General features: G+C 38.5%; 1 protein-coding gene across 1 annotated transcript in view; it reads left to right on the forward strand.

Moving 5' to 3' along the window:
- Positions 1 to 19538, forward strand: part of LOC150076012 (high affinity cationic amino acid transporter 1-like) — a 54334-nt gene that overhangs the window by 11953 nt on the left and 22843 nt on the right. The window contains exon 2 of the mRNA XM_090387129.1: positions 18111 to 18230. Coding sequence (XP_090243255.1) covers positions 18111 to 18230 — 120 coding nt within the window. The remainder of the gene's footprint in view (positions 1 to 18110; positions 18231 to 19538) is intronic.

Below are 19538 nucleotides of genomic sequence, written 5' to 3' on the forward strand. Positions count from 1 at the left end.
GAAAACTGTCCTGAAGGGAAAGAGACTTCAGGACGTTGAGAGCATAAAAACATAACCGCCGAACAGAACATCATCTCTTTGGACGCCTTCGCTGAATCTTTTTAGAAACTCTTAGAACGGTGTAATAAGTACATTCAATCAGGTGGTGATTACTTTGAATAAAATAAAACCATTTTGAGCTCCTTCACTTTGTGTTCTTTTATTGCATCAGTGCCGGAACTTTATTACCACGCCTAGTGTACTTAGAGATGCTGAGAAACTCCCCAGTTCCAAAAGAGTGGTTGAACCTGGAAAATTCGAAGAAATGTCGAGCTGCTTTTCACATTGACTGTATGTTATAATTACAGATGCGTCTCGGAAAAAATATATCAAGTTCCTCCTCATGTTATAGAAAAATAGTATAACATTACTAGAGAGTTAAAATAACAACAAGAAGACGAAAACAATGTGGTTAAAATATATTCTTCATACCTGCAACTTTTTCAACTTTGGTTGTTAAATCGGGTTTAGTAATTGAGAAGTTGGGAAATTTTGCTTGGAAGAAGGACTAATATCCTTCGTCATAAAGAATTCTATAGCAGACCATGTTCTTATAAGACCATGTTCTTATTCTCCTATTAGAATTACGGTACTGTTTTAGAATACAGTTTATGAATTCATCCAAAACTTTGAAATCTCACAATGGTCTTTTAAAGACAATTAGGTTTAGGTTTAGTTGGAAAAACCGTATCATCATCATCGCCATATTCTGGTCTCGACGGATTGTTGGAAATATATTTGGTCTCGATGGATTGTTGCAGTTCTATGATATCTTCATTAGTCAACTGCTCTGTGAGAGTTGCAATTGATTCATTGACATCTGCCTCATCCATTTTTATGGCAATCTACCTCCCAAGTGTAAGAACTGCTCCAGTGGTTTGTCCAAGGATCTCTTCAGATACCTCAGAACAGGTAAGAAACTGTGTAAAACCCTTCTTCCATGACTCATTTATGGTTGACTGCTTGATTCAAACCACGAATTTCCTATATTGTTGGCTGCATTCCATATATTGTCAAAAGTCTTTTAGGATGGGATCACCATCCTTGTCAATTCTCCGTTGCATTGTACGATGTGTATAATACCACTTGAAGATTTCAATTAAAGTTTGATCCATGGGCTGGAACAGGGAGGTGTTGTTAAGAGGAAGAAGCAACGCTTTCATATTTAAATTCGCGTCACTCAAATCTTGAAGGTAATCAGATGCATTGTCCAAAATGAAGAGAATTTTAGATGCCAAATTTTTATCCTTGCAATATTTTGCTTCTGATGGCACAAAATGAAAAACAAACCAATCTGTCCTGAAAAGAGAACCAGCCATCCAAGCCTTTTAGTCTGACATTCTTTTTCTCTTGGCTTTGAGTTTAAAACTTCCTTATCAGTTTCCTGCAAAATTACCACCAAGAATCGGTCTATCAATTTCGCTTGAATTCTGAAGCAGTTTTTTCTTCCCCTGCAAGGTAAAGGCTCGGGTTTGAATCCCATCGATGACGCGAGGAACTTTAATGGGCTTTTTTCACTCCGTGGCTGAATTAGTCGGTCTCAGGCTTAGATATTACGGTTTTTTTCGCCAGAAACTGGGGTTTTTTTCTTCTAGCAAAAGAGACAAATCGACCACAGAACACATGTAATTAACAGACATAAGACACACTGTACGGTATACGAATTTAAATATTTGGATGGCTTAATATAATATTTTAGTTTTAGTTTTTTTTTTCCTGCAAGGTAAATTCCGGCTAGCAGTTTCTTTTAGAATCCACTTTTTATGCTATGTACATTTAAATCCTAATGAGAACAACAACACCCATCTTCAATCAATTTAGCCAATTGTTTGCAATTACAATTACTCGTAATTTAAGGTTATGCACCAGGTTAATTAAGGTTAATTTAATGTTATACAAGCCTTCCTTTCTCCTTAAATCTATGAACCAGCTACAGCTTGCACTAAACGGAAGCTCCCACTAGAATTTTCGCCCATCCAGGTTATCATCATGCAGGTCGGTTCACGCAGGGTTGACTCTTTCATAGGCGGAAATAACTGATCCCTTTCTTTAGTGACGTTCCTACAGTCCTCAATTTGATGAATGGCTCAAAGGATCTTTGTAGGAATAAAAGTAGGAATAAAACCAATTGCGTTCATAGGAATGATACGTAAATCCAATCAGTCCCAATCGAATATTTTCAAGCAAGAATTCGGGCAGGCCACACGAATTGATTAGTAAAGAATAATACGTAGGGTGCTGCATGGCATCCGATTTTGAGTGAAAACTGAAGCACACAATGAAATATTAAAGCAGCAGTGCACAGCGTCGACTCGCCTGGTTCACAATCAATGGTAATTGGTCTCTGAACGCTGAAATGTATATTTGGAGTGACAAATCACGATACAATTTTTCTATGAAATGCCTAGCTAGGCTGAGTCCCCTGCACCAAACGTATGAACTACCACCACTGTTTGTCAACACACGCTTTAACTAACCGAGAAGAACAAATAGCTACATCGTTGTTGTTGGGTTCTAGAAGCTTTAGCGACTAAGACCATATTGCTCCGTGTATACTGTCTGTAAATTGCGTGTGTTCTGTGGTCGATTTTCTGTTTTATGGACGAAAAACCCAAGTTTCTAGGAGAAAAAAACCATGCTACCCTCGCCTGAGACCGATTAACTCAGCCACATTGTGAAAAAGGCCCATAAAAATTCCTCACATTATCGATGGGACTCGAAGTCAGGTCTTTTCCATCCGGTCTGAGGAGGACGGCGATTCTACAAACTGTGCTACCCAAGAGGGCGTCAGGCGCGAAGGTACATAAGTGTACGTGCTTTAAATGACGGGGTTCAAACCTGTAACTGCTACGAGTTTACGACCTTGCATACTCCTCTGACCATGTGGTCGTCCAGGTGTATAAACAAAAAATTCCTTTTATTTATTTATGACAGAATGATGCCATTTCAGTCGTACTCAATAAACAGCATCACCTCACACTCCTTCAGTCTTCATTCCAAGCGCGCTGACCGTGCTTCATAAACATAGCTCACGGCGCCTGCAGCACCTACTTACACTTCTCCGTTCAGTTGCTACTGTACAACTGTCATTTTGTACGTAGCTTAAGTCACTTCATTTCGGCTCAGGGCTGTGTCTTTGCATGTAACACAGTGGTTATAATCGCCATCCTCCCCCATAGCGGGTGGAAAAGCCCTCGTTCGAATCCTGTCATTGACGCAAGGTGCTATTAGGGGTTTTTTTTTTTTTTTTTTTTCTCCTGGAAAATCGGGTTTTACGTCCACCAAAATCGGCAAGCCGACCAGATAGTTTTTTTTTTTTTTTTTTTTTTTTACAGAAGCGCGGGTAATAACACAGTTGTCACTACTTTTTTTTAAACTACCCCAAAATTAAAAAAAAAAAAAGTATTCTGCGAATAACAAAATCGAAGAAACGACAGACCGACAATTTCTCAGAACTTGGCGCTATAACAGACAGTCCTAAGTATGCTGTCAGCATAAGTAATTTGTAAAAAAGAAGAAAAAGGGCCGGAAATCTTAAAGGTAATCTAACGCGACTTATTTTAATTGATGGTGGCTGGTTACACAGGAAATTAGCGTCGTTTTGTGTTTTAATTTCTTTCCTTTCGGCTTCAGAAGGAATGCATTTGTCTGCAAATTGTTAGAATAAACTCTGTCAAAACGATCACTTCTTCATTCTTTCCGTAGTTTGGATTTTTCTTTTTTTCTTTTTTTTTTTTTTTTTCAAAAATAGCGCAGAGTACGTGATTCGCCTTCCGATATAATAACGATCTTTTCAGCCTTCAATAAATCGATTTTAGTGATGCTGCAGCACAAACGTTGGGTGCCAGACCAAGGAGAGATCCTTTCTGGTAATTACGAACTTCACGATGAGCTTCAGCTTCTCGAATAAATCATAAAATCCGCATTCTGTTATCTTAGCTTTTTTTTTCCCCTTAAAAACTGTTCATCATTTTTTTTTATAACGAATGTGCTTCACTTGGTGATGTCTTTCTTACATCGCTGTCTTGGTTAACACGCCTTCCAGAGAGAAATCCATAAAAATAAAGAAAATCTGCCCTCTGCTACTCATCACTCTCCACTAATTGGACCATTGAAGTGCTTTTGCATCAATCACACAATTAACCAATTCAACGAAGATATTGAGACTTCGTTTTCTCCTATGGAATTAAAATAACACTTTATAAATTTCACATTTCGTTACACTGCTCTAAAAAGGCAAAAGAACCAGTTCTCTTTTTATAAAAGTGCAGTCCGAGGATTGTTATAATTAGATTAGAATTCAATAATCTGAAGTTTGCTTAATGAATTTAATTTTGACATTGCTAATCAGATATTAAAGTATCTAGAAATCCTTAGGCAGAGAATAAAGTGAGAGCTTAATTGAAAATATACGCTCTTTTACCACTAGTTATTTGCATAAGTTGGCTACTAGAATTTCATCATTTCAACACATAGGAACCCTCGATTTTACGGTACAGGGCGCCTCTTAAATTGGAAGTTTTTTTCGGATACGTTTTTTACCCCACATAAGTGACAACTTAAACAGTTACTCTATGTATTTATGAGTTAGAAACACGAAATAAAGTTTAACAAAAAAACCTTGACTTTATTGCTCACTGTATAGTAGTTCCTGGAGTCAGTCAGAGCTAAGAATTCGAATTTGAGATACTGGTAAGCCATCAGAGTCCCGGTATTCCCAATGCGTTCAGCATTGGGAATACTGGGACTTCTTATCAGCTAAACTCAGTTCGGCACTACGTACACCTACGCCAGTGAGAGCTGTTCTACAAATCCTTAATAAACTGCATTTAGAACTTAATATTGGTTGAGACTTTCGTGTTCTTTTTGTCTTAAACTATTGAAATACATGGTAACTCGTTGTGAAGGATGAGCACAATATGAGATACAGTTGAAATGATGCCCTTTACACTACTATCGCAGTTTTCATTTAAAAGTTGTCTATGGCGTTTTTACACTGATATTATATACATAAAATTATTTGTGTACGTTTTTCCCAGAATGAGAGAACCTGTCTAGTGCAGCACCACTGTCTGTGGTCTCTTAATTGAGAGTAGTACAATACCAATGCAACTCGTTGTGAAAGCAAAGTTAGAAAAGTTGGAGTTTCCCAATATCTATCGAGAATACTATCAAGATCTTTTAGGAAAATTTTGTTGTTCAATACTAACGATGATGTTGAAGATAACAATTAATCAATACCAAAATGTTCGATTTTTGGTTAAATTAATACGGAAAAATCAACTATAGAGAAAGGGGGAGGAAAAAGACTGATATGACTGTGCAATGATCAATGATAAGATTCAGTTAAATCATGTTGTTGTTGTTGTCGATGTAGAAGGTTTTGGTACAAGGACTACAAAGGCCAAGTCCTCGTGGGTAGTACAGTTGGTAGAATCGCCATCCTCCCAAAACCGGGTGGAAAAGAACTGAATTCGAGTCCCGTCAATTATGTGAGGAATTTTTATGGGCCTTTTTCACAAAGTGGCTGAGTTAGTCGATCTAAAGAGGGTAGCATAGTTTATCTCCCGGAAACTCTGGTTTTTCGTCCAGAAAACAGAAAATCGACCACAGAACACACACAATTTATAGACAGTATACACGGAGCAACGTGGCATTAGTTGCTGATGCTCCTAAAACCCTACTACTACTACTACTACAAAGGCCATTCATCCATCATGTACCATCTCCTTCCAGGAAGCTGGCTGCCAAGGACCGCCACACTTCTCTCTGCTCAGCCACTCTTGCAAGTTCTTTGTATTTGAGCCCACTACACTCCTCTATGTTCCCTATGCATGATTGTCTGGTTTGTCCTCTTTCTCTTTTATCTCCTATTTTTCCTTCCATTAGCAGTTTCTGAATGTCATTTTTTTTTTATAATAATCAGATGGTCCATATATGCTATTTTCTGTTGCTTCAGTATGTTTAGAAGTGCACATTTATTTTTTGCCATTTTCAATACATCTTGGTTCCTTATTTCTATTACATCTACAACACTTACAAAGGTCATATATTCTGCCTTTATAAATGTTTTGGATAAGTACGCTGAACAGAACTGAGAGAACATAGTTAGCTTCTTTAGGAAGGTGAAAAATTCATCAAGATTTCCTTCGTTTTCCAAGATATACGCTTCGGTCACATTTGAATTTGTTGGCTGTTTTGTTGCCTGATCTACGTTTTCAATCCCTAGCATTCCAGAATGGACTGGGATACAGAAAAATACCACAATTTATTGCCTGTTTTGTAGCTGGATTAGTTTAGATCTGATTTGTTTCAGCAGGGGATGGTAATTGTGTGTTTCATTCTACATTTGACAGAGCTTAAAGAATCGGTAAAAATGATATGGTTCTTAAAGAATCGATAAAAATGATACGGTGTGTGTTGAGAATATAAATGCTTAAGACCTAGTTAGATGGCAAAAGGTTCTGCAGAGGAACTCTGCAGAACCTTTCTTGGTAGAGAAGCAGAAACAGTGAAAGAAGATAAAACTGCTGCAGCACTTACTTTTGTCTAATTTTGGACCATCAGTGTAATTTCATTATATCGAGCTTAATTTTGGGTATGGACAGCATGAAGGTGTTTTAAGTTTAGGCTTGTCAGAAGTATTTCCTGACAAGCCTAAACATAAACAAATTCTTGCCAACTGGCTGAAATGACTTTTGTATTTGACCAAAATTTTATTCCACGAACGTCAGACAAGTAGATTTTAAATATACATCTTGGTAGAGTTTGTCAGTCTCCAGCTTTCAATTTGAAGTGATCTTACGAAGTCTAATGCCTTCAGATTTCTTGACAAGTGGTTTATTTTTGTATTGTACCGTCCATTGAAGTTTGGCGAAATATGATGAGTTAGCAGGCTGCAAACTTTGGATGCCTGTTTTACTAGTAACATTTTCTTTATGAGACGTAATGGCGGCTCATTAGCTTTTACATATAGGCTTTTAGCTGAGGAACTTTTAAAGGTTCCCGAAGCAATTCAAAGAGTTGTGCTGGATAGATTAAAGCAACGGTTTTTCACTCTTCAGGTTTATGAATGCGTGAATAAAATATCAAAGAGTAGGGTAGATTTGACTGAATGCCTCCACTTTTTGTCTTTTTTAACATCAAAATGACATTAAATGACTTAATGTCGTTTTGATGCATGCCTTTGCATGTTGGACTGAGCTTCTTGATCCTTGAGCAAAGTTGAACTAGCATTTTGGGACCCCCCCACATAAGTCACTATAGTAAGCTTCTTGATTTATAGGTCATAGCGGCAACAAAGCAGTTATAATCACCATCCTCCCCACGTGATTCGAAACTGGAAAAGTCCCAGTTTCGAATCACGTCAATGATGCGATGACCTTTTATGGGCCTTTTTACACACTGTGGCTGACTCGGAAAATCGGATTTTGCATCCAGAAAAACAGTCAGACCAACCAAAGAACACACGCAATTTTTCACGGACATAGTACACAAGGGTGGATGAGGTTTTTGTCGGGTAACCCTAATATGGCTGGGGGTTTTTTTTTTTTTTTGTTGTTGTTGTTGTTGTTTTTTTTCTTGATCTGTGGTATCCATGATTCTCCTATAACCTTGGAGTTGAGAGCGTTTTCCCCCAGGTTTTCGGCCTCAACTCCTAAGGCAATCGCAAAACTGCAAGCTTGTTAAGCTTAACGATACAAAATCAATAGAAAATGAGAAATCTTATTGGTGGATGGAGTTCTTTCGGGTTACGTAAGTGTATTTACAGGCACTGATTTTTAATTAAAACTCCTTGTACAACTGACATAAACAATAATCGCCATAGAGCAAAACCCAGAACGAATTAAACACAGCGCCTTCCGGCGCCCTCTTCATTTAAACCACGTAGATGAGCTCAGATAAGAAACAAAATCATATTTAGACAACTCCATTGGTCTTTACAACAATACACTTAGTACGGTACAATCTAAAGAGTGTTTTCGGTGTTGTGCTTATAAATTTATTTTCCTATCTGTTCTTTGACATTTTGCACAGATAATACTTTGAGTGGCACGATGTACTTGATGCAGCCGTCAGTGTGTATGCGTGTCAGTGATATATGCTGCAGCGACGACTTACTGTCTCACTTGGCTACAAGATTAGATATTGATCTTCGTCTTTGAAAGGATAAAAGCTTGCCTAACACCCGCACTTCTCATATTGATCACCCTCCATAAATAAAGACTAATGTGTTACTGCATAGACTTCATTACACAGAACGCTGGTTCGAATACAGGAAATCAATGATCCACAAGAAAACGTATAAATCACACATTGTCAAGGCTCGACCATTACAATAAATCGTCAGCTTCATGTTTCAAAAACTCAACGAAGCCAAGATTCCAAAGAAGAAACTTCCAACAACAGCCACCGCTTCTCTCCCTATATTCCTTTATTTCACCCTTACTTTTCGGTTTTGTAGTCTTTTGGGTGACAATTTAACGATAAGCGAGTTAGTTGTTCCTGCGTGTTTTAATTACTGTATTCTTCCATATACCGTGATCATAAATGATATCAAATTTCTATAGGTTGCTGAGCGTCCGAAAAATTCACAACTCTGGTCAAATGTCAGAGTGCATCATCAAGCTGACAGCTACTCTGTGTTTCTTTTTGTAACAAGGCAGACGTCCCAACAGTATTTGAGACTTGATCAAATCGTGTTAATCATGTTCACTGACACTTGTTCCATGGTTCCTGTAATCTGAATCTTCAACTCTTTAAGGCTAAAGAAAACTTTTGTCTCTGACGAAGCCGTTTCATGTGACAAACAACTTGCCCCTATAGACTACTCAGCCAGCTGCTACAATACGATATCATAGTCCCAAAACGTTGTTGCAAATATGAACAGCTAAAAAAAAGGTTTACCTTCCGTTTTTATTTGCAATCCCATAGCCACCGAGGTCAACCCTACTTCTCGTTATGTGATTTGGTGAAGGATGTGGCTATATCCACACAAGGAGCATACGTTGCATATAATTGGTAAACTCGACAATTTCATTGTTTGTAGAACCGGAGGTGTACATTTTTTTTAAGTTCATCAGTAAATTTTTAATCACCGTGTATATTTTCCTCTTAGCACGTTGGTCACCACAATACTGACAGACGTGCTACCAATTGTTAGGAACTGAGCGACTATTTCTGCTTCTTTATGAATGCTAGCTTTTTTGTGCTTAAAGACCAAGTTTTGCATTACAGAAGAAATTCTGATAAGTTGATTGAAAGGCATGACGTAGAATTAAGGTTTAAAATTAGATAAAGTTAATAATACTTAATCCCACGTTTTAAAGCAAGGGTCAAGGGTTATTCACTCTATACTATTGAGAAAAGCCCTGTATGGGTTTTTTATGGATGAAACTGAGTACTGAAGAAAAAAGTTGACGCTCTAGAGAGAATGAAATCAGAGAACTCACCAAGTTCTTAGAGATACACCGCATCACTGATACCTACTCACAAACATCTTTCTTCAGAGACTGACCACCATGGACAGAAGGCTCTCATCCATGTTGTTATTTACTTTTAGGCGCATCAGAGACTTAAACCATATTGCATGTATTATGTTAGTAAATTGCATGTGTTTTCTGGTTGGTTTTCTTCTTTTGCTTGACGTGAAACTGAAGTTTCCGGGATTAAAACCACACTACCTTCACCTGAGACTGAATAACTGAGCCACAATGTGAAAAAGGCCATTAATGTTGACCGCGTCATTGACAGGATTCGAAACAGGGCCTTTTCCAACCGATGCGGAGAGGATGGCGATTATAACTACCGTGTGCTACTGCGCGGACAAACTAGGAAATAAATGATTTAAACAATATTGTCTACCTGATGAATTGCCAAGATAATTGACCACCTAAATATATAGGATCAACATTGGTTAGATACATCCGTTCAGACGTATCAAACACAAAGTCATATTATCACAAATAATTTCAAAAATAATGAAGGACTACAAACTGAACTTTCAGCTTATGTAAAAAGTAGTGGTCAAACACGAATAATGCAATAATCCGATTATTATTATTATTATTAGCCATATGATGCAAGGAAGCCTAAGGCCTATGCTGCAAGAGCCAAAAAAAAATTTCTGAGTTTCCCTGAGAGAAAGAAGTGTCAGAAGTAGAAAGGAATCACCAAGAAAGAGAAGAATGATGATATCCAACTGAGGACCCTAGGTGTGGCAAGCCCATACATATCATGGCAACTCGTCGTGAGGGTATTCACAATATGGGATATAACTTAAAACGATGCCGTTTTGCTAATATTCTGTTAATTCAGATTTGGCTATGTATTATTGATGTTTTTGCACTATACTTATACATAATTACAATTAATCAATTATAACTATAATCAGTATAACACATTATTTAAAGTGTATTTTGGTGGAATTTACAGTCAATCACACGTGATGAATATTAGAATTACTATTAGTATTAGTAATGGCAGCATGGTGCAAGAAAGCCTATGGCTTATGCAAAAAAAAAAAAAAAAAAAAACCCGAATAGAACAATGATAAAAAATAAATAAATAAAATAAATATATAAATAATAATAATTAATAAAAGAAAAGGAAATTAAACCTATCATCCTATGCGCTTCCCTGATCAGAAGGTACTATCCAGATAACCTTTGAATTTCCCCAAACTGTCAGCCTCTACCACCCATGCAAGCAACTTATTCCAATAATTTATAACTCTCTGGCTAAAATAAAACTTCCTGCACTCCAATCTAAACATTTCCCCCCCGTAACTTGAATTTATGTCCCCTAGTTCTAGCATCATTTATAATCTTGAAAATTTCGTCCTCATTCATTTTACTGATGCCTCTCAGAGCCTTAAACACCTCAATCAAATCTCCTCTAAGGTGTCTAGTTTCCAAACTCTGCAAACCACATATTCGGAGTCTTTCTTCATATGGACACCCTTTTGCCGATCTCACCAGGCGAGTTACTCGTCTTTTCACCCTTTCAAGAAGCTCGATGTCTTTCTTTAGGTGCGGTCTCCATACTTGAACACAGTATTCCACGTGTGGTCTAACATAAGCCTTATATAATGGGATTATCTCGTCCCTATCTCTACTTGCAAAAGTTCGATAGATCATCGATAGGACACCATGGGCCTTCCTTGCAACCTGTTTACAATGCTCAGAGAATTTCATGTCTGATCGTATCGTAACACCCAAGTCCCTTTCCTCCAGTACTGGGTTTAGTTGAACTCCATAAAGTGAATAAGTTATTTTTGGATTACTGTTTCCCAGGTGTAATACCTTACACTTTGTTGGATTAAAGCATAGCTGCCATTTTTCTAACCATTCCTGAAGTCTCTCTGAAGAAGCTCAGCTTTACAGTGATCATTAACTACTCTACCAATTTTAACATCATCTGCAAATTTAGACATCACGCCCTCTATCCCTTCGTCAATGTCGTTTATGAAAATTAAAAACAACAGTGGTCCTAATACTGATCCTTGGGGAACCCCACTTCTTACATCAACCCAATCTGAGGAATAGCCATTTATCACAACCCTCTGCCTCCTGCCCTGAAGCCATCCTGCTATCCATCTAAGGATTTTTCCAGTGATTCCAACCTGTTCCAGCTTATAAAGCAACTGCTCATGTGGGACTGAGTCAAAAGCTTTGCTGAAATCTAAATAAACAATGTCGAAATTATTCTCTAAATGCAGCTCGTGAGTGACCTTTTCAAAATAGCGAACCAGATTTGTTAAACATGATTTTCCCTTTACAAAACCATGCTGAGTATCCTTGAGAATTTCAATTCGATCCAAATGATCCTGAATTCCACCCTTGATCATTGCCTTCCATGATTTCCACTGAAGTCAGACTGACAGGTCGATAATTTCCCACTTCACTCTTAGAGCCACCCTTATGTATGGGAGATACATTGGCACTTTTCTAATCCAATGGAATCTCCCCAGAGTCTAGTGATGCTCGCATAATTAGCCTCAATAGTTCAATGCACTCACTAGCCGCCTCCCTTAAGATTATAGGGTATATTCCATCAGCTCCAGGAGCCTTACTGGTCTGTAGGCTCGAAAGTTTTTTCATTAAATAATCTTGCAAAATTTCAATATCATTAATTACATATTTTTCAACTTCGCTCCCACAATTTCCCATTGCCACAAAAGGTTTTTCATTTGTAAATATCGATGCAAAATAACTATTGAGTTCATCTGCAACGGCAGCTGGTGTATTTAATACTACCCCCTTTCCCTTACGTAAAGGTCCGATCTGGTTTGTCCTGCTCTTCTTGACATTTATATATGTGAAGAATTCCTTATCTCCCCACCTCTTTGCTCTGTTTGCTAGTGATTTCTCATAAACTGCCTTTGCCTGTCGAACCTTTTCTGTGGCTCTATTACAGATCATCTTGTAGCTGTTATAGGCTTTGGTACTTTTTATTGCTCTGTAACCTTTCCATTCCACCTTTTTCTGCTCAAGTAATGTGGCAACTTCACTATTCATCCAACTTGGAACCCTTCTCGTGGAGTATTTTTTTAATGGTAAATACGCATTCAAGGCATCTGTGATTAATGTTTTAAAAGCGCACCACAGTTCAATTGTATTCATTCTCTGCGCGATATCTACCCAGTTAATAGAGGCCATGTAGTACCTTAAGGCATCGTAATTTCCTTTTCTGAAATTAAAACCCATTCCTTTGCCTTTTACTTCTGCTACCTCTCTCGTCATCATCCACCGTAGAACTCCGTGATCACTTCCTGCTACTGGTTCCTCTACTGTCAGCCCTGTTATGTCATCTGATTCATGTGTGATGATGAGGTCTAGGATATTCTTTTCTCTAGTACTTTCCCTGACATGTTGATACAAATAACAGTCGTCTAGTTGATTTAAAAATTTTGTTCCCCATGTCGAGTTTCCTTCCCATTTACTCCAATCAATTAGAGGCAAATTGAAATCACCCATAATAAGACATTGACGCTTTCTTGCCCATTCCATTTGCATGTAGAGGCTTTCGTCATAATCTTCACAATCACCTGGTATGTAGATTACTCCTACTCGCATTATACCTTTGTTTCCAACTATCTCACACCATTCAGATTCTATACTAGCGCGTGAAACGTCTGAATCCGGGAAAGCTATCGTCGCACTCAGGCTGCTTCTGATAAGAAGCATTACCCCACCACCCCTTCTATCTACCCTATCCTTCCTAAATACATTATACAAGCCATACTGGAACTCATCCCCTATTTCCAGGTGGCACCACGTTTCCGTAAGCCCTATTATGTCTGCGTTACTTGTTTTAACCAACAGTTCGAATTCGCTCATTTTATTTACAACACTTCTAACATTACTATATAAACAATTAAGACTTACTGTTCTTGTATATTTAACAACCCTAACACAACCCTTGAAGTTTTTTAGGCTCTCTTCCCTGGCATTAGCTACCCGCTCACTTGCAACGTTTTTGGCCCGAGAACATCTAGATAATACGTCCAGTTGGGGTAACAGATAAGAACTCTTAAGGTATGTGCAAGAGTTACTTTGACCAATATTATCAGATAAACGCGTGATAAAAGATATGAAAATTATCAACAGTATTATAAATTATATCCCCTGCGTGATTTCTATTTAGAAGGGATTAATTAATTTATTTCCAGGGGATAGTGTTGTGTTGCTATTGTTTTCAAAGTCATTTCTTGTTTCCAGTGATAATTAAGCACCTTTTTTTGATAATTTTATTGTAGCCGTATGAGGTGCAAACAGTTTCCATATATTAATTACACTCAGAAGTCGAAATGAAAATTTTACGAAACAGAAAGCTCATAATGAAACATAAAATGTCTTATTTTTAATACTGTAAAAAGTGTGTAAAGTGTATTCGTGTCTAGCGGCACCAGGGGTTTTCCCCATCTCCACGTTGCTTTCATTGTAGATGTACCAGTTCACTGGGAAGGCCAGTGATTTAAAAGTGTATGGATTTTGTAAGTGTGGTGTTGTGTATCGTTCTTCTGGCCATTTAGCCGCTAGGTCCCTGCTGGAGCCCAAAAGCATCAATAATAAGTCTGCTTCCTCGTGGAAGCAGACCAGGTACCCAGTAGTTGATATTTTACTCTGGCAGGCCCTGCCACCTAGTTTCCTGAAATTTCAGTGGCTAGGGCCTAAAAAAAAAAAAAATTATGGGGAAAAATCGCTGAAAAGGTTAGGGTTTTCGGCTTAAACCTTTTCCAAATTCAAACCGCGTGGGCGGTTTGAATTTGGACATTTTGAATTTAAATACTGTAATGAAATATGTACATAACATTATCGATACGTGTGAGGAATCGGGATGCATTTAGGTGCCCTTCGGTCCATTACGAGCCCTGGTCGTGATACAATTTTAACTGTACAAGGCGAAGGTGATTGTTAGGGTTAACCAATTGTTAATTGGTTGTGTTTTAGGAGCATCTGCGATTAAGTCCATGTTGCTTCGTGTATGTTGTCTGTAAATGACGTGGGTTCTGAGGTCGATTTTCTGTTCGCTGGACGAAAAACCCGAGTTTCCTGGAGAAAAAACCATGCTACCTCCGCTTGAGACTACCTAATTTAGCCACGTTGTGAAAAAGACCCATACAAATTCCTGCTGTCATCGATGGAATTCCAACTCAGGTCTTTTCCACTCGGTGTGGGGAGGACGGCGATCCTACCCACAAGGGCTAACTACCCACAAGGGCTAATCAATTTTAAACATGAGTGAGAAAAGCGTTACGAGTATTAATTTCTATTTAAATTATGCAGCAATAGCTACTCTGTACGCACAACTTCAAAGCAGGTGCGCTAAATTGCAGCGCAATTTTTTTCTGGATGAACGTTTCTCGTGCCCACGTATACTTCATTAACTCATAAGCAGCGATGTGCTGCCAATTTTGTTAACGAGGAGTTCTCTCGAGAAGAATTTCAGTTAAGGGTCATCCTTGGTAAAAATAAGTTTTATCGTGCTATTTTTTTAACAACGGGCTCGGTTCTGTGGATCGATTTCTATTGGATACTCGGAATTTGCATGCCAGGATGCCTATTATATCAAATATTCGCCTTCGGCAACACTGTTCATAATAAAAAATTCATGAAAAACATTTTGTTCTGTTAATTTTGTCGAGCAGTGTAGTACAGCATATGCGTTTTGTCTATGGTGTATAGCAATTTTGCCAACAGGGAGAAGGCAGTAATCGTTCCACTGTATAAAGTCTTAGTTACGCCACAGCGTGAGTAATTGTATACAGATTCTAAACTCCCATTTCGCGAAGGATGTGGATTTGTTGGAAAAGGTAGGCGAAGGGCAAAATGTTAGATGAGAACAGGCATACCTATAGAGACAGTGATATTTCACTTTTGTGTTCTGCAAAGTCTCCAAAGAGACGTTTATGTGGAGACCTGATTGAGATATTTAAGGTATTGAAAGGATTGAGTCAATTAAATAAATGGGATATCTGTTTTCTATCTCGGGTTTAACCCAAATTTTTCTCATTCTCAAGTCTGTGATAGTTATGGACCTTATTGATTCCTTATTGACAATGAACTCACTCGCTACGGATTTTCCTCAAAAAAGCTATTAATCGTTGGAATAAATTACCACCTGATCTCGCAGAAGTGAAGGATTTAAGGCATTTAAGGGTTTAAGGCAGCTAAGACCTGTATGAAACTGCACGACATTTTAAGGCCACTGATGAATAAGCCTGGCTTCGTTGCATCGATTTGCTTGCTTTCAAGCGAGGGTAGCATGATTTTTTTCTCCCAGAAACTCGGATTTTTCGTCCAGCAAACAAAAAATCGGCCACAGAATACAAGCAGTTTATAGACGTTTATATAAATTTATATAAGGCCATATTGCTCTGTATGCACAGAGCAATATGGCCTTAGTCGCTGATGCTCCTAAAATCCTGACAATAACAACATTGGTACTGTGTTATTTCAAGCAGCACTTTCCATCCCAACAGTGAAGCAACACAGCACAGAAGTAACTTTTAAAAATGGTGAGTATTCCATGATAAAAAAAACAACTTATTTTTCTTCTTTTCAAATACAGATAGCAGTTTAGAATATTATGATGTGCTGTTGCTGCATAATTATATTATACATACACTGTGCTGCCACTTTATTAGGTACATTCCTGCTGTACACACAACTGGTTTGTTCCACAACGTTGCAAGTCACATGACCACAGTTGTGGATATAAATGCAGCAGAACAACCTTTCTAGTATCAGTTAAGTGTACAAGAATGGGGAAAAGGAGTGATCTAACGCACTTCGAACGTGGCATGGTAGTAGATGCAAGACGTGCCGGACAAAGCATCTCTGAAACGACTGTTCTCCTGAAATTTTCACGCACCACAGTTTCAAGGGTGTATCGAGAACGGTGCAACGAACAGAAAACATCCTCTCAACGGCACTCCTGTGGAAGAAAATCGCTTGTTGATGAGAGAGAGGTCAGAGGAGGATGGCTAGAATTGTGCAAGCATACAGACGGGGTAGCCACAATGTCGCACATCACGTCAGAATACAACCTTGGTGCGCAGAACAAAATATCGCAACGGACCACTAGTCGCACTTTGTCGCGAATAGGCTACAACAGCCGACGGCCACATTGCGTACCTTTGTTATCAATGAAGAACAAGAGAGCACGCCTCCTGTGGGCACAGCAACACCAGCACTGGACTATCGAGGATTGGAAAACAGTTGCTTGGGCTGACGAGTCGAAGTTCCTGGTGCATCATGTTGATGGAAGGCTCAGAATTTGGCGAAAACAACATGAATCCATGGACCCGTCATGTCTGACGACTACTCTGCAAGGTGGTGGGTGCAGTGTTATGGTGCGGGGAATGTTTTCCTGGAACACTTTGGGTCCATTGATACCCATAGATTCACGTATGAATGCCACAGCACATCGTACCTAAACATCTTTGCTGACCAAGTGTATCCGTTCGTGTTGACAGTTATCCTCAGTCAGGTGGGTACTTCCAGCAGGATAACGCGCCGGTGCACAAAGTCCGAATCACTATGGAATGGTTCCAGGAACATGACAATGACTTTTCTTTGCTGCAATGGCCCGCTCAGTCCCTGGATCTCAATCCTATTGAACATCTTTGGGATGAACTGGAAAGGGCTGTTCGCTGCAGGCCTACACCTCCGTCGAATCTCCAGGAACTGCGTGACACACTCATGTGTGCATTGTACTCCATTCCTGCACAACGTTTTCAGCATCTTGTTCAATCCATGCCTAGAAGAATTCTGGCTCTTTTGAAGGCTAGAGGAGGCTCAAAACGCTACTAGGTAAGTGTACCTAATAAAGTGGCAGCACAGTGTATATTATTATGTGTTGAATACTAATATTGTTGTAATATTACTGATATTGTTTAAGTTCTTATAAATTACTGGAATAAGTTGCCTTCATGGGTGGTAGAGGCCGAGAGTTTGGGGAAATTCAAAGGTCATCTGGATAGTACTTTCGGGTAAGGGAAGCACATAGGATGATAGGTTTAATTTCCTTTTTATTATTTTTTATTTTATTAATTATTATTATTTAGTTATTTATTTTTATTTTTTTGTTTTTATCATTGTTTTGTTCGGATTTATTTTTTCATTTATTTTTTTTTTTATTTTTTATTTTTTTTTGGCTGGTGCAGCATAAGCCATAGGCTTTCTTGCACCATGCGGCCGTTACTAATACTAATACTAATACTAATATTCCCCAAGACAGGTTAAGACGTGAGGCGCCCGTACAGCGTATCTGTAAATTGCCTCATTGAGTTAAGTTTAACTGTTGTTGGGATGAAAAACCATTGTAATTCTCTGAAGAAATACTGTTATTTTTTCAGTGCTATATCGATCTAAGAACTCACTTCTGTGGTGGGCTTGCTATGAATTACTATACGCTTTTTATATAAGCATTAATATAGTCCTTTTCAATATGTAACATTAATCGGTTATCTATGATTTTAATGAAATTTATCTGTTTTACTGCTTGAAAATTATTTCAGTTTTAAATTTATTTATTTATTTATTTGATCGATACTATCGCTATAGGTTTGGCTACAGTTCTTGGAACAGGAGTGTATGCACTTTTAGCCCCAGCTGCCAGGGATCACGCAGGTCCTTCTGTGGTTTTGTCTATACTTGTGGCATCTGTAGCTTCATGTTTAGGAGGTAAATAAGTTTCCAGCACACATTAATGTTTATTAGAATATAGTGATTATCTAGTTTATTAATTATTGCAATAAAAATAACAATACTGAACTTATTTTAAAGTTTTATTAAGGATAAAGAAAATATTTTCTTACTCGTAATAGTCCCTAAGACACCGAATATACTTGCTAAAACTTCCTTACCTGCATTATAAAGATTTGGAAATTCTTCTGCCGTGACTGGTGTTTAGTTTGTTGTCATATTCTTCTGAATGTCATAAACACTTTCAAATAGGCGTCCTTTCAATCTCAATTTCAACTGAGGAAAAGGGAAAAAAGTCTACTCGAGCAAAGTCAGAGGAGTAAAGGTGCATTTTCATGCAATAACCGCCAGCCAGACTGTGCCTAATCTGGCCGCACGCACTTGTTTCTCGCCAAGAAGTGTTTCAGTATCTCTAGTAATCGCTGTACTTTTAGTAATCACATAATAACTCATAAGGAAATCGTTCCTTCTGGAACGATTTCCTTATGGATTTTCCCCTTATGATCGTAAAATGCGATGGAGAATGGTTTTGATACAATTTCTGGAAACGAATCTTTTTTTGGTCTTGGTCAACTTTGTGATCGCCATCATGCACTTTGTCCTTTGGTCTCAGGCTCACACTGGAAGTACCAACTCTCGTCCTTAGTAATAATGCTGTTTAGGAAACCAGGTTCCCTATCAGCTGTTTGAACAAAATCTTTCCGAGCATCCAGTCGTCTAAGTTTTTTTCATCACGCAGTGTGAAGCAAACTTCGCTCAAATTTTTCTCATTCCCAAGTCTGTGATAGTTATGGACCTCATTGATTCCTTATTCACATTTAACTCACTCGCTAACATTCTTAGTGTTAATCGGCGGTCACTTGCTAGAAAATGCACACTTCGTCCAGAATTTGCGGCTGTAGTTGGTTTTCTTTTGTTCACATCGAGGATCGTCTGCTACATCCTCAACGCTTAACCCATTGAAATTTTTTGCGCTTGGGAAGTTTCATCCGCATAAGCTGTTCGTAACATTTCGTGCGGGATTACACAAAACTTGATGTTGATCAGCTTTTCCACTCTGGTTTCTGAGTGAGCTCCAGGGGCTAGCATCTTGTGAGCATGGACTTGGCACATCCAGGGTCCTGAGCTGGATATCATCATTCTTCTCTTTCTTGGTGATCCCCCCCCCATCTCTCTCTCTCTCTCTCTCTCTCTCTCTCTCTCTCTCTCTCTCTCTCTCTCTCTCTCTCTCTCTCTCTCTCTCAGGGTAACTTGGAATTTTTTTTTGGCTGATGCAGCATAAGCCTC

Source organism: Mastigoproctus giganteus, chromosome 13, assembly GCF_048544385.1.
Source record: "Mastigoproctus giganteus isolate SK-2022 chromosome 13, ASM4854438v1, whole genome shotgun sequence".
In the NCBI taxonomy this organism is placed as follows: domain Eukaryota; kingdom Metazoa; phylum Arthropoda; class Arachnida; order Uropygi; family Thelyphonidae; genus Mastigoproctus; species Mastigoproctus giganteus.